Below are 25,822 nucleotides of genomic sequence, written 5' to 3'. Positions count from 1 at the left end.
TTGTTTCCTATTTGTTTTGTTGTGTTGATGTCTCATACATCACCTAGAATTGTTTTGATGATTGAAATGATTTATAAATTTAATAAACCAGTAAGAAATTCATCAGTGCAAAGAAGATGTCTACCATGTAACCCAATTTTGCACTCATGCTTTAAAGCATGGTAATTTTACAGCCCACGGGCCATATACAGCTTATGGGTGGTCCCAGTCTAGGCTGCACCATCAGTGGCATCAGCAATGGGGAAAGCATTAGCAATAAAGACAGGATATTGTTGTGGCAAGAGTGGGCAAAGCATTGGTGCAGTGTCAGGTATAGGGCAGTATCAACATTTGGGATGGGACGGTATCAGTTGGCATCATGGTGGCCCTCCACAACAGTCACAGTTCTCATGGCCTCTTGGGAAAATTAAGTCTCTATTCCTGCTTTAAAGTGTATGTAGAAAACATTCTTCCCAAATATATGAATTTTACCTATCTGTAAAATTTACCTGTGTATGTCAGGATTTGTGGTTATTTTATTTTTTATTTATTCATTTAAGTGTTTTATATTAGTCAGTCGCACAAACTGTCAAGTGTAAAATAGTCCTATGGTTTGAAATTAGAAAAATATTCCAGAATTAATCTTAAAACCCAACACTAAGTAATTGTAGTTAATGTATTTCATATGATTATGATTGTCTGTGATTATAATGTATTTTGATAATACGAAATTATATTTCACCTAATTTCAGATGGTTGTGCAAAGTATCATTAACATGGCTGTAATATGTAACAAGTAATATGTAATAAAAGAATCCATCTTTGATAATTTAATAATGGAGTTTTTGCATTCTCCTTCACAGAAGATATCTCCTTGGGTGGGTCTACGCAAGATTAACATCTCCTACTGGGGATGGGATGATATGTCTCCCTTTACTAATACAACATTGCAGTGGCTTCCTGGAGAACCAAATGACTCTGGATTCTGTGCCTATCTTGAAAGGGCTGAAATAGCAGGTTTAAAAGCAAATCCTTGTACAGCTAAGGTGGATGGCCTTGTCTGTGAGAAACCTGTTGGTAAGAAATCTACTGTATGATAAATATACTTGTGGAATACTTTACATGTCTTTAGTATTGCATTATGAATACAGTAAGCATTGATTAATTTCTAGGGGACAGCTGCTGAATTTCATTTGTTTAAATTACTAAACATACCAGGGAACTTTTCTTTAAAATATATCTTATTGCATTGAAGGCTTTAACTGAAATCTTAGACTAAATTCACAGACCATGCACCTTGTTCATGAGTAGTAGAATTTTGTGAAAATTATTTTCTATTGTACACATCTGCTACAAGCAAAATAATAGTAGATTCTATACAAGGACATCAGCAGATAATTGAATTAAATTCCTGGATGCAATCCAGTCAGATGGAATGTTTCCAGGTGCAAAGTGCAAGTAAAAATAAATGTTGTACACTGTAGTCTTAGAAAACTAGAGAATCAGAGAATCACAAATGTAAAATGAATGTAAGGCACAAATGAAGTGCATTTGTAACAGAAACTGAAGCAAAAAGAAAGAAAAACAGAAAGAGGAAAAAATATTAAGATAGCCAGAGAAAAATGGACGATGGAAGCCTTGGGCAACAAGGATGCATAAAAACATGAATGCAAACTCAAAACATCCATCAAGAAGGACAAGGACAGTTATATAAGTCATGTCATGAAATAGAGAAATAGAGAAACATGAGTAGAGGAAAATGGGAGACATTTTTAAGAAGATCAAAGAAATCCCAGGAAAATTGATTTAATCAATATGAAGGCTTTCTCATTGCAATTGCATGTGACAAACTCTCATAAGATTATGAAGGGTAAGAAGCACCAAGACAAAAAAGGTTAAAAAAAATGACCTTCCCAGTGATGATTTTGAAAGACAAAGTGAGAGATAGATAATAGGTGACTTAGAAGTTTATAGTAGCGTGTTTTGTAAGAAGTTCTAACCAGTTGGTCCTTGTTGTGTGAAGAGACACAATAATTTGAGTCTATCAATGGCAGAACCTGACATCGTTTATATTTGTGGAGTGATTGTATAATGTACTAGACTAGAAGAAAAAAAAGCTTGAGAAAGTGCAATTGTCAATTAGATGAATGGACAAGATATATATATCCAAATATGATAATTCAACAAAAATACTGAAATTACATTTTTTATTATTTTCTTTTTCCTTCAGTTAGTCCAAATCAAAATGCTCGACCCTGCAAAAAGCCATGCTCTTTAAGGACGACATGTTCCAACTGTACCAGCAGTGGCATGGAATGCATGTGGTGTAGCAGTACAAAACGATGTGTTGATTCAAATGCTTACATCATTTCCTTTCCATATGGCCAATGTTTAGAGTGGCAAACTACCACTTGTTCTCGTAAGTATTTATGGTGATATGAATGAAAATAGTTATGATACTTAATGGAAATAAAATGCGGTATAGAGAGTTTTTGTTGAGGTTTCTGCCAGCTAGCAGCCAGAAGCTTTTAAAAAAGAAAAGAAACTAAAGTGTTTGATTTCTGACTAAAATTAAACCAGTTGTTCTTTTTCCTGTATATGTTTAGATAATAACACATAGCTCAATAATTTGTTTCTAGAATGTCTCCAAAGCAGCAGACACGCCTCTGAATATAAAACTAAAGTAGAAACTTGCATTCTATAGCAATTTGATTTGTACTTAAGTAGTTCATTTATTTAATTTTTTGAAAGAAAATTATACATGCAGATAGTCTTCAACTTACAACCATAACTGAGCCCCAAATTTCTGTTGCAAAGTGAATTTTGACCCTTTCTTGCCATTTATCAAATGAATCACTGCAGTTGTTTAGTTAGTAACACAGTTGTAAAATGAATCTGGCTTCCCAATTGATTTTGCTTGTCAGAAAGTTGCAAATATGATCGCATGACCGGGGACATTGCAGTTGTCATAAATATGAGTCAGTTGCCACGTGTCTGAATTTTGAACACGTGATCCTAGGGAGACTGAAAAATTGTCACTTTTTTCAGGGCAACTTTGAATGGTCACTAAGTGAACTGTTGTAAGTCAAGGACTACCTGTACTTAACAGCTTACTTGCTGACTGGAAAATATTTGTTTGTTTATTTATTTAATAAAATTTATATGGTCACCCAACTTACTCTCAATAATGTTATAAAAATACCAAAATCAGGAAGGAATATTATACTATTCTGCCTTCAGAAACTTACATTTTGATTGAGAAAGTGCCTATTCCTGTTCTGATTTCAAATAATACATGAGCCACATTTGTTTTATTGAGCTCAAAAATAGGATTCAATGCAACAATAGCCTGATTTGGTTCGCTATTCACTAGCTTCTCTCATCCATTTGTTTTTCTAATATTGTGCTTTATTTTATTTTCAAGAAAGGCCAGGTGGAATTGTTGAGGTTTATATCATCGGTATACATCATTTTTTTGATCTATTAGCAGCCTTATCCTTCTACAGAAATCTGACATAATCCATACATTTTGAATTTTTATTCAATGTTGATTGGGAAAAAACAACAACAAGGGATTAGAATTAGCCCTTTAAAGATTTTTGTTTAATTTAGGGTACAAAAATGATAAAAAATCTTCAACAGGTAACTTTTTGAAATGTATTTGTTTTCCATTTTGGCTGCTAGGCAACATTCAGCTCTGTCCTGGAGACCTCAATGTCGTTAACCTTTATTTTGCTGACTATAACCTAGAAATTCTTAGCTTCTTATTTTCTTCCAATATGTCTCAGATGCTGTAGTCAAATATTCCTAATAGGATTTGGACAAATTGACAGAAGTCCAGAAAATCATTAAACAAATTTTCTCCCATCCCATTCTCCCAAATTTATACGGAAAGGGTTTTTTTTTAAACCTCCCATCCCTTCTTTTTTTGCCATTAGCCATTTCAATTGTAGAAAAATTGAAACTGATAATGGAAATTGGCAAATGATATGAAGCTTCTGGAATTGCGAAATAGCTTGTATATTTGCTATGGTCTTATCAGTCCTGACCAGCTGATGCCACTAAGTGTGAATAGGCATAAATATTGTTTGTGAATATTTTGAAAAATACCTCTTCCCTCTTTGATTTAATGATTTAATGAATTAAATGGATGCTTTGGGTCTACTCTATTTCCCCAGTAGAAAGCAATTTTGAATTCAGATTTTTCAACATGTAATATTTTCTTCTGGATAGTTATCTAGGCTACCCATTTTTTGTGTGTGTTTAAAGAAAAGACAGTTGAAGAACTCTGTTTAAGTTTAGTTGTCATTTCAGATAGGGCTATAAAGATATATATTAAATAAACCAATAGGGCTTATCAATTCAACAATATACAGAAAGAATTATACTTTAAATTGTATTTTTGTCTAGCCAATAAAAATAAATAAGTTTTCACATTTATTTACAACCTTGCCCACTTAATGAAGATAATGTTCTAGAACAGAGAGCAGCAGACATTAGAGACATCTCCATTGCTGTAAATCTTTGAAATTTTTTATGATCTCATCTTGAGCACTGCACCTGAGTTTGGCAGCTAATATGCAAAATGTTGGTCAATTTTTCATGAGATCTTGCAGAGTTTTGTTTCATGTCCACAGAATTTGATGAGATTTTAATAATTTCTTTAGTCTCTTTTACCACTTTAATTAAGATTTAACTGTGGGAAGCAATTGATAGTCTAGTATTTATAGGAGACTGAGTTGCCAGCTTCTGGGCTAGAGTCAGCTTCCATTCAATTTGAACAATCTGATAGCAAAAAGTGTAGCCAATGATTGCAATATGGATACTTTGCAAGTGTTGTGCTTTGATGGTGGTTGCAACATCTTGAGGTGTTTTTTTTTTATGCCAAGCAAATTCAGTGGGGAAGCTGGCAGGAAGTTTCAAATCATGGTCATATGATGTCATGCTTAATGACTGGGCAATTTGCATACAACTGTACCCATAACTGGCATTTTAAGTTGGGCTTGGTCACATATTTCACATTCTAACGGTATACTTCACAATGGAGTTGTTGATTTCAGTTGTGGTTGCTAGTAGGACTACCTGTATTCTTTACATAGCTTAAGTATAATAAAATAAAAAATATATTACTATAAAATTATATTTTAGCTCTTTAGTTCTATTTTTTCCCAAAGTAAATGTTGGTTTATCAGTTATTTTTAAATGCATTTATTTAATATTAAGATGTTACTGTTCTGTTCTGTCCCCCCTTCTCCACTTGTTAACAGATGGTAGGCAGACAAACTTAAAAAGACTCTCTTTATCAGTTCTCGGCTCAAACTGGCTGCGAGCCCAAAAATAACATAAATAAAGTCTCAGACTAGATAACAGAATACAAAACAAAACTCTTACAAGCAATGCACTTCTCCCAAAGTCTCTACGAATCGGGGTTACAGAAAACAACGCACTTATCCAAGTGTATCTTACATAAACCACGACTGATCATCAATCAATGTTGAATGAACCAAGGAACGTTGACTCCTGCCACTAGGGCGTGGCACCATCTGTCCTTTTATGCCCAAAACCCCACTAACGAGCCCCAGCTGCATCGTTAATCTTGCATTCCGAAAAGACTCACAGAAGACTGCTGCTGAGTCACAACACTGTTCTCTCCTATATTAGTTTGTGCTATAATTTGTGCCTGCTGTTTTGGAGGGTATTTCATAATGTCAATAATGGCATTGCTAGAACAATTCTAGAACAATTCTGGGTCAACTACCATAATTTTAATTTAGAAAGGTACTTGAATAAAATTTTAAGAGACATGGCCTATCTGATCCATATTATGAAATTGTTTGTGCAATGTTTCAAGACATCAGAAAGCGAACAAATTGAGCAAATTATGTAGAAACAAAAGCGTATGTAAATGTTACCATTTAGCTCTTTTCAATGAAAAGAGTAGCATTTTCTGCTGTTCATAGTAATCAAAGCAGTTCACAGAAAATAAAATGGCAAAACATACAATATCATCATGTCACCCAACTTTTTACTGATTCATAATCATATTTTCATTTTTCATTTATATAAATAAACAACTACAATGTTTAAGATTCTGTGAGATGAAATATAATGTAAAGACATTTACTTTCTCATTACGTTAAATAATAATATTCATATATTTTCATATAAACCATAATATTTAAATACAACATTTTATGGAAATAATTTATTTCCTATTCTCTACTGTACATAAATATAAATAACTGCAATATAATTAGACTTCCATTTGTATACTGTCTTTCAAGTAAGAGCGGAAAAGTGAATGACAACTAGTCATTTTCATTAGATATCATGTCATTACCTGATGACATCATAACATAGATGACATTTTAACATTAAAGCTTGCTGTCAGTGCTACCTATCTCCTTTTTAAGTAACTAAATAAACTAGTGCTAAACTGGGGTGTAACAAAAGTTACCTTTTGCTTAACATATTGATATTTATAAACTTTTATTTAATATCTTGTTTATGCTTTTCATTTCAATTCAAATAAAAGTTGAATTCATTCAACTTTTACATTCATGTGGAATAAGTAGTAAATTCACTCTACATGTAGTTTTACAGGCAAATGGTATAATTTTCGGTAGTAGTGTTTTGGAGTGTGAACAGTTTTCTTTTAAGGATATAATTGTATCAGTTTCCAGTAGTTTTGTATTGATTATCTGATCATCTATTAGGCTTGTCAAAATATTAGGCTTTTATTTTACTTGGTGTCCTTATATTTTAAGCATCAGGTGCATTTATCTGAAGAAAATAAAATCCCGAAGTAATAAAAATCAAAGCAAGTTGTTTAATTCATAAGTATAAAGTCCAGCATCAAAATTCGTGTGACCACCAGTGAATTAATTCAAAAACTCTTCTTCACAGAACTAATGTTGTATAACAATCAGCCAATATTATTAACACAAATATTTTGAAACTTTAAGAGTGCTTTGATTTTCATCTGAAAATTGATTTAAATGCACGCTAACAATAGGGCAGAGTTTGGTGGGAAATTTTATCAGGCCATATTAGATATGACAATAAGTTTCAATTCTCTATAACTGAACTCCTTTATCTAAGTTGCATTCTTAGTGTATCTATTTGGATTATTCCATAGCTCTTATGCAAACTCAACTTTTACTGATTTTTTTTTATCCTGTGTATTTACAGCTCAAAACTGTTCGGGGTTGAGGACTTGCAGTCAGTGCCTGGAACATCCAGGATGTGGATGGTGCAATGATCCCAGTAATACAGGCAAAGGCCATTGTGTAGAAGGTTCGGCAAGGGGGCCCGTGAAGTTTAGTGGGACTCATTCTACTGAAATAGTTATTGACAATAATCTTTGTGCTAAAGAAAAAAATTATGAGTGGTCTTTTATCCAATGCCCAGGTATGATGAATTTGTTATTATTGTTAGCGCTTTTATCAGTGAAATTATGACAGATTAATTGTTTGCTTACAAAAATGGGATAAATTTTGGATTGGGATATGGGAAAAATGAATGTTTTGTTGGTTAGTTTATTAGTATATTTTAAAAGTTTTTCAAATATAGATCTTGATCCATAAAATTTTCCTCAGTTATTCTTGTTATCTACTTTTAAAAACTATGTCAAATATCAATTTTGTTAAATCATACTGAACATGTATGCTATTATGTAATGTTATGAAAAATGAGTCAAAAAGTTATCTTTTTGGATACTTCTCTTCAAGTGTTGTTTTGATTCAAGACAGAAATAGTGTAAAAATGTTTTAAAAACAGATTTTTTTTCATGACTAAAGCTAGCCATAATATTCTGTCTGGAGTTTTCTTTGAATACTAGGCTAGTAAGACATATACATAGAGATTTTAGAACTTTATATCTTGATAAATTTATAGTAGGAGCCAAACTTATATAAATCAGACCATTTTTGGAGGCTAAACATTCTGCGGAACTTCAAAATGTCCCACCATGTTAATCTAGTCATTCTAGAGATCATCTGGCAGTTTTACAGAATGAAGAGGAATAGATTTTTGGTGTTCTGATTTGTAACAAATATCACATTTAGCTGAGCTTTTAAGAGAGTAAGCATTTGCTTGCAATTCAATTTCACTGTAGCATCTTGGACAGTATGAACAGTGAACATTTAATTCAGTTTATTTACTTTTAAGATAATATATACTCTTCTTAAAAACCATTTAGTTTCCTTTCAATGTAACCTCATATAATATAAATCAATTGACCACAATACTTTTTTTTAAAAAAGTGAATGAAATTGCCCTTTAAAACAGGCAGGTATCCTACAGACTTAGGACCATATGTGGGCCTCAATGTTACATGAAAAACACTCTACAAGAAAATAATTCAGACTTCAAGTAAGATCAGCCTCACCTAATATGTTTCATGGAAAAGGTAGCAGAAATAGTGTGTCGGAAAGAGCAAGAGAGGAGATATTTCAGAAAGAGAATGAAATAGTGGTCTTATCAACCTTTCCATTTGGCTCTGCCTAACTGTTTCTTAGTCCAAACATGATTGTGGTCCTTAACATAAATAAAAATTATAATGATAATTATCCATGCTTTAATTCCACCAATAAAAATACATATCCCTAATGTTTCCAAGGGCCGACAGAAACAAATGTGGTCCAGTAATAACTATTATAGCCTTAGAGAGCTATACAAAATTATATAGAACATACAGCATCATCTATTATTTACAGTGTCTTATTAAATAACAATACTATTGACTGTTAACCAAAAAAAAAAAATAGGCAGTTGTTCTTGCCATAAGAAACTATTCTTATTTTTGGAAGAATGCTTGTATCAGCCCCACTCTTAGGATGACAGCAGTACAATACTTCTTGCTGTTAAAAAAAAATCTATTCAAATTTGGCTATTCTTATGATTGTAATAGTGCATGATTTTTAGTTACCTAACAACATTTTTTTAAATACCTCACCAGCACATAAAGGATTAGTGTCAAAGGGATTAACAATCAGGACAAAAGTAAACATGTTTCAAGAAAATCAGTCTTCGTGTAAATTGCTAGGCTTATATGAATGGTTACCAGCAATGCTTTTAAAATTATACGTTGTTGATTAATTAGTTTAATTTAACTTTGTTCAATTGATAATGAACTCAATGCTAAATAAACAGAAAGACTAATAACTCCATAGTTACCTGCTCTCAAATTGTGATCATTAAATAAATTACAATGCAATCTTTAGTTAATTAGAATTATAGGAAGTTATTCAATAAAAAGAAACAAATAAATATAGAATCAAAACAATTTAGCTGTCCTCCGTGTTGAAGAAAAGAATGTAACATCTGCTCATATAAAACCAATGAGACTAATTAAATTAACCTCTTTTTATTATGCTATCATTGAAATATTATTTGTTTTATAGGTGAACCATAAAGTATAATAAACATTACTTATTGAATTTACTTATTTCAACTGTACATAATAGGAATGTAGTAAAATATAACCACTGAAAAACAAACAATCAGTATTTAAAGAAATACTGATAAATATTAGGTAGAAGTTCTTTCCAATTGAAACTGGAACATCTGTGTGACCAAAGCAGGAAAAAGTTCATGTTACCACAATTAGTATTTAAAGAAATACTGATAAATATTAGGTAGAAGATCTTTCCAGTTGAAACTGGAACATCTGTGTGACAAAAGCAGGAAAAAGATCATGTTACCACAATTATATGTTCAATGGGATTATTATTTTGAATTTTCCAAATATTTGACTGGAAAGAAAAGAATATTTAAATATGCTGTGTGGGCGTTGCTGATTGTGCTGGCATTAACTTAATTAATGCCATAAAATCAAACATCATGTAATAACTCCCAAAACATACATCTCATAGTTTGATTATTAGTGTATCTAGTGCTTGAACATATCAGTTTAAATTAAATTCACTTAATTCATTGAGTTGAAAAATTAGTGGAAACCACAAGGAATTAATTATATCCTTATTTGCATAGATCTAGATGCACAGATGTACATTTTCAATGAATTGAGAAGCATTTGAAATCAATAGTTACATTTTCAACTTAAAACAGAAAGCCAACTCTTGTCATCAAATCAAGTGCTTCCTCGTCAATTCAGTGATTTGGAACAGCTCTCCACACGTGTGTTTAGAAAACATTTATTTGATTTTCTTAATTAATATAAATCATTCAACTGGATCAAAGCTAATTTATTAATTCCTTAGTATCATGCCTAAGGTTTTATTTCTTGTCATACTTCTATAAGAAGGATTTTGTGGTTCATATATTATATACTTAACTCTAAGATAGATCATTGCATATAAGTTATATACAAAATTGCAGTACTTACTAAAACTCATCAGTGCATCTCTTTTACCCAGTGGCTAAATGTCAAAATATACTTGTATTTTAAAATACTTAGTATTTTACTAATGACACACATTATAAATAATGTTTACTTCTATTATCATAATAATTGGCATTTATATAATAGCTCATGTTGTGTTGCTGCATAAATCATTTAAAAACTAGTTGTCTATATATTCTTATTGATTTCAGAGCACCTTTTTTTCTATAGTTTGCACAGTCTTAGTACGTAGTGTTCCCTAATAACACATTCCCCAAAATATATAGCTATCAGTAATATAGCCATAATCAGAAACTTAATAAATTGGTATTGAAATATATTAAAAGCAAAGCGTAGGCAAACTCAGCCTTCCATCCTTCCAAGGTCAGTAAAATGAGAACCCATATTGTTTGGGTCAATATTGTAAATCTCTTAGAGAGGGCAGTAAAGCACTGTGAAGCACTATATAAGTCTTAAGTGCTTTTGCTATTGCTATTGCTATATGTGTGTGTGTATGTATTGATCGATTGATTTTTTTTAGGCTCCATAGAAATGCTTCTCTCTAGTTTCTCTTACAGTTTGAAAAATTAAAAATGATCTCTTAAAATGACAGAGAGATGAAAAGACAGTGACTAAGAATTGAGATTGTTTGAAGGAACTGCCATGATTCAGAAGTGCAAGCATTCTTTAGTTGTTTTTTTTTTATCAGCACAAGCTTGGTATTATAGCATTTTGCTTTATTCTAGTTCAGGTCATTGTGGATAGCAAGGAATAATGATCCATGCAAGTTAGCAACAGGGTAATTAGTAGTAAGGGCACTCAAGAATGGTCAGACCAGAGAGGCTAAGAGGTGAAAGTTGACTTTTGGTATATACCATACTTTTCAGAGTATAAGCTGCACTTTTTTCCATCCTAAAAGAGGGTGGAAATGTTGGAGGGTCTTATACACCAAATACAGCCATTTTTGGCCTTCGGAAACCCTGTCCCACATCTCCTGTTTTTGCCAAAAACAGGCTTGTTTTTCACCAAAATGGGCATAGAGGGTTTGGGAGGCCTGCAGAGTGCTCCTATGGGCTGGGCAGAAAATGTGATGTGTGGGAGGTTTCAGAGGCAAAAAATGGGCCCTCCCCAGCCCTCCAGAGGAGTGTAGGCCTCCTAAACCCTCTGTGCAGGCTGCTTTGTAAAAAACGGGCCCATTTTTTGCCTCCCAACTCTCCCACATTGCATTTTTGGCTTCCCCGGCTCCCAGGAGCACCCTGCAGGCCTCCCATACTGTCTGCGTGCCCCATTTCTGCGAAAAAAATGGGGCACATAGAGGGTTTGGGAAGCCTGAAGAATGCTACTAGAGGCCAGGTTGGGCAAAAACTGTTTTTTCTTGTTTACCTCTTCAAATCTTGATGAGTCTTATACTCCGGTGTGTCTTATAGTCTGGAAAATATGGTAATTTTTTTTCCTAGGATAAGAAACATTGGTATTGTTTGTTTTTGAATAAGATTAGCAGGACCAGGTAGCTAGTTAATAAGTACTTGTCGATGAGATTTGTATGTTTGATCTAGTATGGATTTCACTAGACAATGACCGTAGGCAAAGAGTTAGACGAATGGATGTTTTAGTTGTTTCCGTGAATGGCCAATTATATTAGTTTTCTCACTATCCTCATAAAGGAATCTGCTGCTACTGTAGGAAGAAATGGACTGATTTTCCATGGTTTGTTTGGCAATTGCCTCTTTCTATCAGCCTCCTTTACTCTCTTCCTTAATATATGCTGCTAGTTCCTGCGGATATTTGTAGTACAAAGGCCAGCTCTTGATCTGAAGGTGTTACATGGCCAAGAGCTATGCTCTTTTATAGCATAGCTGTTCCGTTAAGTCTTTTCTCTGTAACTGGATTGCAATATGTATTTTTCTATGCATTGCCATCTCTGCAGCAAAGGAACAGAATCCAAGGTTCCTAATAAAAAAAAAAAGCAATAGCAATAGCAGTTCGACTTATATACCGCTTCATAGGGCTTTCAGCCCTCTCTAAGCAGTTTACAGAGTCAGCATATTGCCCCCAACAATCCGGGTCCTCATTTTACCCACCTCGGAAGGATGGAAGGCTGAGTCAACCCTGAGCCGCTGTGATTTGAACCGCCGAACTGCAGTTAGCAGTTAGCTGAAGTGGCCTGCAGTACTGCACTCTAACCACTGTGCCACCTCGGCTCTAGATTGCATATGGGCAAGTAATATATGCAAGGTATATTCTTTATATTTCTATATTTTTCTCCATCAACTACTCTAAATTTATATTTAGTCAGTTTACTAAATTCATTTGTTGATGCTAATCACAATGTTCTGTACTTTTTAAGAATGACTATTCCTTTTCTTTGTCTTTCCCCAAATATAATTATTTTGTTTTAATTGCAGCTTGCCAATGTAATGGACATAGCACATGCATTAATGGCAATGTATGTGACCAATGCAAAAATCTAACTACAGGAAAACAGTGTGAAACATGCATGCCAGGTTATTATGGAGATCCAACAAATGGAGGACAGTGCACAGGTAATGTTGAAAAGTTTGCAAAATTCCAGTGTAATGGATGTATCCAATATTTAAATGGGCACAGTTGATTTAAATAAATATTTGAAAATAGGATGATGTTTCAATGCTCTGATGAAGACTATAGGTAATAAGGAAAGTTCTTTTGGGTGGTACTACTTTATTTAGGTAACTTTACCTATTTTAACTTTTCTCTCATGTTCATACATGTTTTGAATCATGTCACATTCTGTTATCTTCATTTTAGCTTAAAGAGGAACATTGACATAAATATTTTCCCCTAATATGACATTTTTATTTTGAGTTCTATACAGAACCTTATGCTTTATTAAACTGACTGAAAGATAAGTATTTATCCCTCAAATATAAAGAAGATACATTATCAATCCTGAGGATATCCTAAAGCAGCGATGGCGAACCTTTTTTGGCTCGCGTGCCATAAGTGGGAGAGCACAGGGGAGTCATGTGCGGGCGTGCCGCACCCATAATGCAATGCACGACCCCCCAGTGTGCGTGGGTGCACTACAGGTGTGACCCCCCCATTTTTTGCATCCTTTTTCCTCCCTCCCCAGGCTCCAGAGGCTTTATAGGACGAAAAAAGCCTCCCCTCCCCCCCGGAGGCCCTCTGGAGGCTTCAGGGCAAAATATACCCTATGAATGGTTTGCTCGGAGGGTCGTTTTGAGTGCGCTGGAGGCTGAAGCCTCCGGATCATTTAAAAAGACCCTCCGAGGAAACTGGAAGTTCATTCCCGAACTTCTGGTTTGCCCATAGGGCCGGGTTTTTGTGCTACGGAGGTTTCAGAGAAGCTCATGGAGCATCCGGAGGGCCTCCGGGGAGTTGGGGGGCTCTTTTTGCCCTCCCCAGGCTCCTATAAAGCCTCTGGCACCTGGGGAGGGCAAAAATGGCTTTAAAAAAGGGTGAACTCAGTTGGCCAGCACGTGCATGCCAACTGAGTTCACAATGACAGGGCAACGCCTCACATGCCCTGACAAATGGCTCCGCGTGCCACCTCTGGCATGCGTGCCATAGGTTCACTGTCCCGGTCCTAAATAATGTGATTATGTCACTGAAAATTCAATGGTTTCAATTGTGTTTAGCGTAATCTATAAAAACTGTCTGTGAACTGTCTATAGAAACAGATTCACTAGTAAGTATGACAGTTTACTTTCATATCATTTTATTAGAATATAAATTTTTAATATATAACCTTGTCAAAAATATAGGTTCATTTTTTTTTTGCTTAAAGTATACAGAGACAAGGGCTATAGCTACACTTTAAAAAAGAATGAAAATGACAAAGGTAACCATAGTTCATCAGCTAATGCAATTATTTTTGGAAAAATTTGAGAAGGGGAAATATGTTTCTCTATCCACCAATAACGTCCTCTAGTTGTTGAGCAGGGATAGAATAACTATAGATAATATAACTGATTAAATTATCCAAAGTGTCCTTTTATTCAACTGTTTTTATTAAATTAACTAAAAATAAAATAAGATGTCTTTAATATCTTTAATGAATATTGTAGAGGATGCTATTGAAATATCCATGTAGTCAAGTTGCCAAAAAGGGAAACAAAGCATATTTAACCAGGAGGCTAGGAAATTAGAAGGTAATTCTAATTTAAATGAAAACCAAAAACTGTCATGATCCTATTTGGGTAGAAAAGTGGTTTCTTGAACTGACTTAGTTTCTACATTGGAGGGAATTCTAATAATGTAGGTTACAAATTCATGCAAAAATATTCATGAAAACAGGAAGGTTTTGTACATTATTAATTTGACAGACAAGAGCCTGGTGATGTCATCCCTAGACTTACTTCCTTGTGTGTTATTATATTTGCCTACTAAATTAAAACTGCCTCATGACATCTTACTAAATAACAGTTAAAACATCCAGTATAACATAACATAAGTAGTTATTATATATTATTTTAAAATAGGATAAGCATTTGTGATGAATGGATGCAATCAGTGTATCACATAGTTGCTGTTTTATTTCTAATTTATTTTGAATTCATTTATTGAATGAATAATTGCTGATGGTGAAATATTTTGGAAAAAATAGAGACCTATTTACCCTATAAGATTTTGTAGATTTGCAATTCTGTATGTGCATTTGAGAATAAACTTTATTTAAATAAATTGAGTTTATTTTTGAGTACACTTTATAAGATTTGTTGATTTTATTAGCAAACTGATAAATTTAAAATTAGCAAAAGAAATTGCATAATTGGAAGATAAATAATATAACTGAAAAACCAGAGGATTTTAAATTCTTAGGCTATTTACTCTTCAACTAATCTTAACTTGGAAAATTTAAATAAGAGTGCACAGATATAGAAACCTATAGCTCTATTTCTCAGTGATAGTTTTGCCAGCAGCTGTAAAAGTCTTTCAGGTATTAGAGAAAATGCTTTGCATGCATAATTTTGCTGGTAGAAGAACTTGAGAGTATTAAAAGTGGTCCAAAATAAATTGATCAATGTAATGCTTTGCATTGACTTAGTGTAGTCCAAAGGCACTTTTACATTTACAAACTGCTCTCAGTTCCTTCGAGATATGTGTGAAAACCTGCCAGCTAAAATATTGATTAAAAGTAAACTGTATGAAAGACTCTCACAAACATTAATTCTCAAGGACAAGTTCATTTTTTCTTCAGAAAAACCAAAGCATAAGTACAGATTTAAATTTTCATTTCACCTCTGTTTCAACAAGTTTATATCTCTAGAGATAAAAATTATATGATATCTATGGAGGGATTAAATAGTATCTCCTATAGTTCTACAGACCAGGGGCCTCCAACCTTGGAAACTTTAAGCCTGGCGGACTTCAACTCTCAGAATTCCCCAGCCAGCTTTGAAGTCCGCTAGGCTTAAAGTTGCGAAGGTTGGAGACCCCTACTATACAGTCTATGCCAAGGCCTTTGATTTTATGCCTTTATTAATATTTGGGAATATTAATATGCCTTTATTAATATTTGGTGTGCCCCTACAGAATAGTTTCTTGTGTGCTGCCTTCAGTGCAATGCCATCTATAGTTTTGGAAGACAGATTTAAGAACATCTCTGCAAGTTTTCTTTTGTCTCTATTGATTCAAGAAAACTAGTTCTCTACATTTTGTTGCATAATTCTATATACTGTACTTCTCTTAGCATTCAACATTAACACTCATCTGGCAACAGGCTGCCTGGACCAGCCAGATGAGGAAAAGAGATAACTACTGATAGTAGACTGCTGTGATGAAAAATCTAAGAAAATTGCTTATTTTTTGTTTAGTGGCGTTTTTTGTAATGAGAACTTGAACCTATTTTAGAACTGTCATTGAATTCATCGTAATTTATAGGTATTGACTTGTCTACAAACATAATTAGGTTATGTTTTATTTATGTTTATGTATTTTTGTATCATATAACAGTTTTGATCTCTGATCTTAAATAGCCAAACCATTAACATAGTTTCCTGTAAAAGCTACTGTTTATAATTATTATTTGTTGATATTTAAAACACTAATTTATCATCTTTGAGAAAATAAATAGTAAATTATTATTTTTTTGTGTTCAGTTTGCTTCCTAGCTATTCAGAACAATATATTTCAGAATAATTTCAGCAAAGAGCAAATATATATTTAATTATGTAATCCTTGATTGGCCCTTTGTATTGTTCATTTATCAATTGTATTTCAGCATTTTATTGCTTCTCAGTTGAGTTGCTGGTAAGGTTCTTTTGATTAGATAGCCAATAAAATAAGAGGAATCCCAACTTTAAGACTACAAATGAAAGATGACATCACGTGCATTCTTTTTTTTTTTTCAATTATCTTGTTCTGATTAAATGGTGTTGTTCATTATGATACAACTCAGACTTTTAAGAAAAAAATTCTAGCATTATTGTTAAATTTCTATGTCATGGATTTTTCTTTAAAGCACATCTACTATTGTATTGTGAATGAGCTAATGCTCTTGGGTATTACATTTATTATACATCTGCCCTACATCTACTGAATACTTCCTTCACAGAATGAGTTTTCCATTATTTTTCTGTATACTCTACCAGCATATCCCATCAGCCTTGAGAATAATAAGAGGCTATGGTACAACAGGCAGGCAGTAGAGAGAAGAGTTGAAAAGTGAATTATTTGTGCTAAAGAGGCATGACTTTCCTGCTCGCGAATGACAGTAGAACATTAATTCTAGTATAAGCAATGAGTTTTTTTAGCTAAAAGAAGTCAAATTCTCAGTTAAATCCTTGATGCTTTGCCTCTTTTGCAGTTATTGCAGTGATTTATATCCTTTCCCATCCTATCTCCTTGTTTTGAAAAGGGCATAATTAATTAATGTCTGCACCGCTTAATTCATTTAATATATATTAATTGTAGTTAAAATGACAAACATTAAGCTTTAAGTTTAAATTACAACTTTTTGTACTATATATCTTGTTAACAAAGTTGGATGAAAATTCAAGTACATTTTACAGAAAATACTTCAGAGTTTTGGATGAGTAGCTGTAATAGTGTTACTTTAGAGAAAAGGGGTGCATCCTTGAATACTTATAATTTATTCCTTATAATAACATTGATAAAGATAAATAACATTGTCAGTTTTAAAATGTAGTTGCATGAAGAATTGGGATTAGTGAATAGCATACATCTGTTGCTGTGAATTAAGTCATAAAATACCTTAAGCTATTCTGGCCTTTTCCTAACTGCAACCTTTATTTTCTAAGCTTGGCACTATTAATAGGAGGTGGCTTGAAGTTGCTATGAAACATTACTGTTGTGGGCAGTTTTCTTGGGTGTGCTTGGCCTGGTGATGAAATAGGAAATGATCAGGATATTGTTAGTTGACATTTGCCAGTTTCAAATCTGTTCAGGAAAAAGGTTATTTTCTCTCTTTCAAAGGACACCAGAGATATAAGTGTTGGTATGGAAGGAAAATAACTTATTCTAAAAATTGTAAGGTGGCATTTAAATTATGATGTCCTTGTTTAATGACTTGACAGCAACCAGTATCTGCTATCCCTAAATGGTGCTTTCACATGACATCAAACATTACAGCTGCAATGCTTGGTGATGGAAATTCCAGCCCAGTTATCATTATTATACAAAGGCTTTTGTCATTCCATCATGAAGAGTAAAACACGACTTAATAACTGGACAACAAATATAATGGTGGTAATTGGACTGGAATTTCCATCGGTAAGCACTGCAGCTGTAATGTATGATGTCATGTGACAGTGTACTGGTTGCTGTCATTAAACAAGGACCACATTACCAATTACCTCCAATAGACCGATTAGATCCCACAGATTAGGCCTCCTCCGAATTCCATCCACTGGCCAATGCCGACTGGCGACCACCTGGAGGAGGGCCTTCTCTGTGGCTGCTCCGGCCCTCTGGAACGAGCTCCCCGTGGGGATTCGGACCCTCACCACCCTCCAGGCTTTCTGCAAAGCCCTTAAAACCTGGCTGTTCCAACAGGCCTGGGGCTGATGAGTTCCTGTCCCCGCTCGAATGGTGTGTCTGTTGAGTTGTTTTTAAAATTGTGGTGTTGTTTGTCTATGTCTTTTTTTCCCCTTTTGTATCCCCTATCCCCCCCCCCCCTGACTTGGGTTGTGAGCCGCCCTGAGTCCCTTCTGGGAAAAGGGCGGCATAGAAATATAATAAATTCAATTCAATTCAATTCACATGGGTCCTTAAGCGAGGACATGTGAATGTGACTTTCAATTTCCTTTCAGTTTCAGTTTCCCCATTGTTATTGCTTGTGGGAAGGTCACAAATCACAATCTTGTAACGCTGCACAGTCAAAAATATACATTTATGGATATATAGTCTTGATATAGAATGTATTGTATTAAAAATGTAATATTAATCATTAAATCCTTTCTGATTTTATAGCTTGCACATGCAGTGGTCATGCAAATATTTGTCACATGCAAACAGGAAAATGCTTCTGCACAACCAAAGGAATCAAAGGAGACCAGTGTCAACTGTGAGTATAAATGATAAAATCTTAATTTAAATCTAATATTTATGAATAGCTCATACATTAAATTTAATTTTGTTACTATTTGTGAGGTGATAACTTTTCACTGTAAATGGGCTCCTCTGTAGCTTTTCTTTATATAAAACTATTTTGTTGCTGTGATGTAAAAGGATGTTGCATATATTAAAGTTCTACTTCAAGAATTGTTTATCTTAAATATCTAGGAAAAGTTCCGTATGTTCAACTGTTATATTTTCAAAATTATGCTTCAAAATATATAATACAAAAGTCTGCTTTCTTTCTGACATGAAATAATACATAATGCCAAAACATATTAAAGTCTGGATCAATTCTCTTCCCATTCTTTGTTTGTAAGGAATCAAAAATGATCAAATGTGTAGGTCAATACTTTTGTGATCCTCTTAATTTCTGTTTGCCTCAGCCTCAAAGGCCTTGGTAGTACAGCCTTCCTTGCGGTTGGAGTATAGCATTTTACTGGTGCTTTGGAAGAAGGCTAAGTTCTTTCATGCATGGTGTGATACAAATGAAGTTGATGGAATAGAAACCTATAGTTCTCAGGCTTAGGGCAAATTTTACGTAAAAAAGTCCCTTGCACTTCTTGGAGAGAATGGATAACTTTTATTAACTACATTTCTCTATTTAATATTCATTAATACAATATCAAATCAATATCTTTAACCCCTACTCCATGTGAACAAACTTAGTAATAATAAATCAAAAGAGAAAAATAATGGAGCAAACCTGTGGTTATAGCATAATAAAGCTTAAACTCTATGCTTAAGTTCAATTCTTTTTGAACATTTCCTGGGGTGTTTAATGTAAATGAAAACACATAGTGTGGAACTGAAATCATCCTAATATTGTAAGAAACATATTTAATATTTTATGATTCTTTATCATTGAGTGGTTAACATGATTTGGTTGGATTATAGATAGTTTAAAATAGTTTCACTGGATCACAGTAACATTGCATTTGGCATGATAGCCACAATAATTGCTAGAGGTTTTTAACATGTATCAATATATCTATGTCACAAAATCTTAAGTTGGTAATTTAATAACATTAGATAAGTTCATTATGATGAAACTGTTATATTAATATAGTCTTAATATGACAAACTATCTGGGTAATTCTCAGAGCGATTTCATCGATAACATAAAATTTTTGCTGACCATTTATTCATTTAAAAAGGGGGCTAGTGCCAGTGATATGAATCTGGTGTTGGCTTTGCAGGTATTCAGACATACGTTACCCATTTCTAACATTCTGGAAATTCTTTCTTAGTATCAATTTAGAATTAATTTATAAAATGAAATATTCTTATGCTTCTGCTTAAATGAGTGCCATTTTAGTTTTAAAACAGAATACACAGGCATCAGCACTAAACACATGTATTACATTGATTCTACACCAAGGGGAATTAATTTCCCATGCATAATTATCTTTTAGAGACTCAGATTCTTATAAATTTAGGTAAACATTTTATCTTTCAAAATGTAGCTAAATGATGCACAGTTAATTAATTATTCTCATTTGGACAGTAAAAGTGTCTTGATGTACTTCAAATACTTCATATTTAGATTAATCCACCTTGTTCCATTGCCTTTATTTACTAATTTAAAAATGATCTGAGAGGACATGATAGAAGAATGAATAGCTGTGATATTCATTTCCTAGCAGATAGGTAACTAAATCCATATGTAATATGAGTTGAACTGAACTTTCTTAGTTATAATTATCCTTGATTCTGCATCTGTCCCTTCTTTAAGCAGCCAATTTCTTTTACTGTGAAAAAAATTATTCTGAAATTAACCTTTGTTTCTCTTCTTTAAAAATACCCAAATCTTTAATTTTTATTAATGGTGAAGTTAAATATAAGACCCTTTAAATGAGAAGCCATGGGACTGTCATATCTATAACTTGATCATTTATCAAGTAAATTATCACGTGGATAGGGAATTTCCAATATTGAACAATCTGTTGCCTAGTAACCAAATTACCATACTTTATCTAATCTGTCTTTTGATCTAATCTTACTAATCTGTCAGCTGCAACAGTTTTTACCTGCAGTTGGGTTACACACACAGAAGCCAGTAAAGAGCCAGAAGTCACAAATGAGGAAATTATAATAAAAGGATTAAAACAAATAAGCAATACTGTCAGCCTCCGCTTTGCTGCTGCTTCGGCTGCCATTGAAACGGGGAGGGGGGCATGGTATTTGGAAGGGGACTGATTGTTGTGCTGGAGGAAGATTCTGGAGTTTGAACTGTCCACCTTACTGCGCATGTGGAGGAGGAGTGTTTCCCGCCAAAGTCAACAGCACCAGCATTCCATCCTAGTGATGCCTTTCGAAGTTATCTCACACCTGACACTTGGGAGAATTATGATTGGACTGTACATGGGATGCCAAGGGGAGGGGAATGAATTATACAATATATTATTCGCTTTCGCGCCTAAATAATCAGACTTCGCTTTGCTTGGCATTCAGAATTTAGTTATGTGATCTCTTCAAGGTTCTAAAGACCAATTTTAGAAATTAGAAGAATTCTAGCAATATGACTCAGTTCTTAAATTGTATTTATAATTGGCATTTTTTAACATGTTATAAATTGTTGTTCCTGTGTATTTGAATAATGGCCAAAAGTAAAACTGACATTAGACCAAAAAGAGAGCTGATATAAAGTTTTAGATTGAAACCTAGAACAATCAATCTGAGAACCTTCCCTTCTTAAGTTGTAATTAAGCTGGAAAACTGAGATACTGTTGCACAGAATGGAATAGAAAACAAATAGAAGTTCAAGTCATCATAATCTGTACTTAAATAACAGCATCTGGCACAGCTATAGAAAAGGGAATGGCAGAAGAAAAGTCCATAGAAGATATTATCCCCATAACTATTAAAAAAATCTTAGTATTTTACAATTGCAGTATTTTCTTTTTTCCATAAATAAATATATAATACCTTCTTGATCTCTGTACGTATACAATTAATGCTGTTTGTTGCAACAGAAAAATAAATATGTTTTTAAAAGAAAATGTTTTAATATATTTAATAAATAAAATTAATATTTAATGAAATATCAAAACAAAATACATTGCAATAAATACCTGGAAATTATTTATTGCATTAAAATGCTTAAATAGCTATTCTAGCAACCTGTGTCAAATTGATTTAATGTTGAAGTGAGATCATTCTATGGGTTCTCTTAAGTGACCTGAACACAGTTCCTACCAGTTTGGCCCAGTTTGGCTGAACTGGTAGTGGTTTGGCAGCCTGGTCTCTGAAACTGACAGCGACCCAGGCCTGTCATGCTTCCAAACGGTTCTCTGGGCGGCACCATAAGTGCCACTATCTTGCTTTTTGGTTTTACGCACACGCAGAACAATTTTAATCGCACTGTGCATATGCACGCAGTGGGCATCAAGTGCACATGCAGAGCATGCACACAAGCGAACCGGCAGTAGTGCCTGCCGGGACCCATCCCTGCCTCTACAATATATGAACTATTTTTCTCTGAGACATTCTTGAGGTTTATAAATTCTTGTTTGTGTCTCTCTGGAAATGTAGGATTTAGAACAGATCAATTGACCATGAATCAGTAAGAAAGTATGCTCTTCTCATTATTCTCAGCTAAATATATTAATATTCTCTATCAAGATGTACTCTGTTTAAGTTAATATCCAGCGATGTGAGACTTCAATCTGTGGGGTCCTTGGTGCTCTCTAAGTAGGGTTGCTTTCTTACAGACTTTTCAGTACCCAAAGTCGATATCATCATTAGTGCTGATGATGTTACCTAGTTTGTGTAATGAAACATCTACAAGAAAACAAGGATACCTCATTTCAAACCTGAGCTACAAATATTCTCCTCCACTGATTTCTGTGCATTATATTTAATTTGAGATGATCATCATTTGAAGCAAGAAATACATACAAGCTTAGAAAAATCATTACTCCTTATGTCAGAAAAGCTTTTTTGAATTTTTTTTCTCTATTTTATGAAATCAGAAATATTAGTAGCAGAGTCAGAAAAAGGATATTTCTGACTCATGTATACAATGTGATAAAGATAATTTTTTTATAATTCTTACCCATCTCTGATGTACAAAACGTGGTCTCAGGATACTTTTAAAAATACTTGGTATACTGCTGTGAGGTATGAAGAAGCCGAAATATAGCCCTTTCTTGTTGTCTGTTTGCAAAAATTAAATAAAAGAAATAATCATGCCTTCACTAGCTTTGATAGGGAACATTTTGAAAACTGTTAAAAACAGAAAATATAAACAGTGTACTTCTTCTGTATGAAATGGTTTTTCTTATTACCAAAACAATTCAAACATAGTCTTAGTTAGGAGGAAGAAAATACCAATGCTTTTACTAGAAGTTTAACTTGAAAATGCATTCAATGATATGGATCAATAAGATTTGATGGATGGTAATAAAGCCTGCTAGAAAATTTTCATCAGTTGTATTGCTCCTGTGTATAATTAATTACATGTCATCATTTTTGTTTGGCTCCTAGTAAAAACAAGTCTGAAATATTAGCTTAATTTAAATAGGAATACAAAACATGAAAGGGGTGGGAAATAGTTTGTTCTTTAATATGTCCTGTCATCCTCATTTTAATCTATTATGTTTCATGCGATAATATATTTAGTGAACCTATGAGTTGGATTTAAAACTTGATTATCATTATAATTATTCTTGTATTTCACATCTAATCATTGTATGGAACATAAAATAAAAGTTTAAAAACATAGGTTTCTTCTAATTCAAAGCAATTTATCTCTCAAGAAGTTGGAAATAGAGTGTTATGAATATAAAGTTTGAATAAAGTTATTGTTCATGGTGATATGGAAAGCAAAACCAAATGTAGGAATTAGTATAATTTCAGTTTTCCCTGTGATTATTCTTAAGAAAATGCTTATAAAAACCACCCTGATATTTGCAATGAGATAATGTAGGTTATGTAAAAACAAGTGTATTTGATATAGCAAGTACACTTTTGGATTCAATCAAATTTTGGGTTCCACCAAATTCCATGAAAATAGATTTCATCCTCATCAGACTTCAGTGTTTTCCCCAAATTTATCTTATACAACCATTACTAGATACAATCTTGATAACACTGATGTTTCTGGGCAAGGTAAAAGTGATTTAAATGTGTCAGAGAACAAAGGTTTTGTACACTAGTATAAAGATGTTTTTACATTAAATTTAACATGAAACTAAAATAATTTATTTTCTAAAAATTAAAAAGTGATGTATGCTGTAGCTAGATAGTGCCCTGTTTTATTTATGGAAATGGCTTCTTTATTTATTAGGTATGCAAGTATGGAGAAAAAACAAGTTGGAGATAAGAAAGTTCCTCTTAATGGTTTTGATAGATTGTTTCAAACTACATCATGTATGTTTAGAACAAGAAAGAAAATAAATTTGTTTTCATGAAGCAAGAGAAAAATACTTAGTTGAATTGGTATTGGGCATAGTATGTGTTTATTAGCAAGCTCATGGTGTAGCAAAGATTGCTTTTTTCTTCTTATGGCTTCTAATGGATATAATGTGCACCACCTACTGCTATATTCATTTCTATTTTTCACATCTTTTAGGCAAGCAGAGTGAAATGTGAATAAAGAAGAAAAATTTTAGTGACAGTGTTTATTTTTGAAAACAGAAAGTAGCTTTTCATGTTACATTTCCATCTTGTGAGCTATCATTAACACCAGTTGCCCTAGCAATCATCAAATGTAAAAAGAAAAATCTCAAATAAATGGCCCTGAAGAAATTAGCTGCCAACAAAGCTTTCTTTAAGTTTCTTTGTATATTCTGGGTTTTTTATTTTGTTAACAATGCTTGTTCATTTGTATTAATTGCTCTTATATTCTGCTTCCTCCATATTTTTTTAACATAACCTTCTTAATATGTTCTTCACATCATATCAACAACAAAGAGTTGTTGTTTCCAGAAATTTATTTCCACATGTCTCAAAAATCATATCAGTAATTACCACTGTAAAGTGAAATAAAAAGAAAATGCTTAATCAAAATTATTTATCAAGGATGGATAATCAAAAGTTCAAATTCAGTTCTATAAGATTATTAATTATAGTATATTATGTAATAATTATACATCTTGTAAAAATAAAGATTCTGATTGAAAAACACATAACAATAGCAAATGATTGGGTATGTTCATATTGCTCTTTTAATTACATTTTAGCCAATTTGATCTTCTGGTTAAGGCACCAGGCTAGAAACCAGGAATTTGTGAATTTTACTTCTGCCTTAAGGCATGTAAGCTGACTGTGTGACTTTGGATCAGTCACACTTTCAACCATCCCATCCCATTGTTGCTATTGAGAAAATAGGAGAAGAAAGGAGTGCTGGGTGCATTCACTGCCTTGAATTATTTATTTTAAAAAAATTAAGGATATGACTGACTGACTGATTGAAAGTAGATCAAACTGTACTATTGGAATGAAATGTGAGGAATGTAACTTAATGCTACAGGAAACAAAGAGATGTCAATGTGGTCCATCATACTGAAAAAAATATATAATGGAAGGCACTGATTTATATATCCTATTGTAATATTGCGGTTGATAGCCATAGCATCTGAACCTTCTCAGAAAAAAAAATCATGTGCATGCTAACATGCATATAGCACTAGAATTTGGGAGATATTTTCATCTCACATTGATGACTTCTGTTTCTTTCTGATGTTCTATGAACATGGCTGTAATATAATATTTGGCTACTGACTGGATTAGTGTTGGCTAAAGACAATGTTGTCTGATATTGCAAATAACTTCATTTGTTATTTTAGTGCATTAAACTCAGATGATTATCAGTAAAGTTTGTAATGTCAGAGATTGACTATGCTTGCTCCAATTTGAACTGCAGGCCTTTATTGGATAATATTGTGTACAATATTTCCACTATGTTCATGTTGCTAT

At 33.3% G+C, this 25,822-nt stretch overlaps 1 protein-coding gene across 2 annotated transcripts in view; it reads left to right on the top strand.

The window, feature by feature from the left end:
* The window catches only part of ATRNL1 (attractin like 1), a 520,320-nt gene that overhangs the window by 124,063 nt on the left and 370,435 nt on the right, over nt 1–25,822 (top strand). For both annotated transcript variants that reach the window (XM_032225338.1, XM_032225339.1), the window contains exons 16-20: nt 843–1,056; nt 2,210–2,398; nt 7,171–7,389; nt 12,730–12,867; nt 18,758–18,851. In XM_032225338.1, the coding sequence (XP_032081229.1) occupies nt 843–1,056; nt 2,210–2,398; nt 7,171–7,389; nt 12,730–12,867; nt 18,758–18,851 (854 nt within the window). The remainder of the gene's footprint in view (nt 1–842; nt 1,057–2,209; nt 2,399–7,170; nt 7,390–12,729; nt 12,868–18,757; nt 18,852–25,822) is intronic.

Source organism: Thamnophis elegans, chromosome 10, assembly GCF_009769535.1.
Source record: "Thamnophis elegans isolate rThaEle1 chromosome 10, rThaEle1.pri, whole genome shotgun sequence".
NCBI classification, from domain to species: Eukaryota; Metazoa; Chordata; class Lepidosauria; order Squamata; family Colubridae; genus Thamnophis; species Thamnophis elegans.
This window is presented reverse-complemented; position numbering and strand designations above follow the sequence as displayed.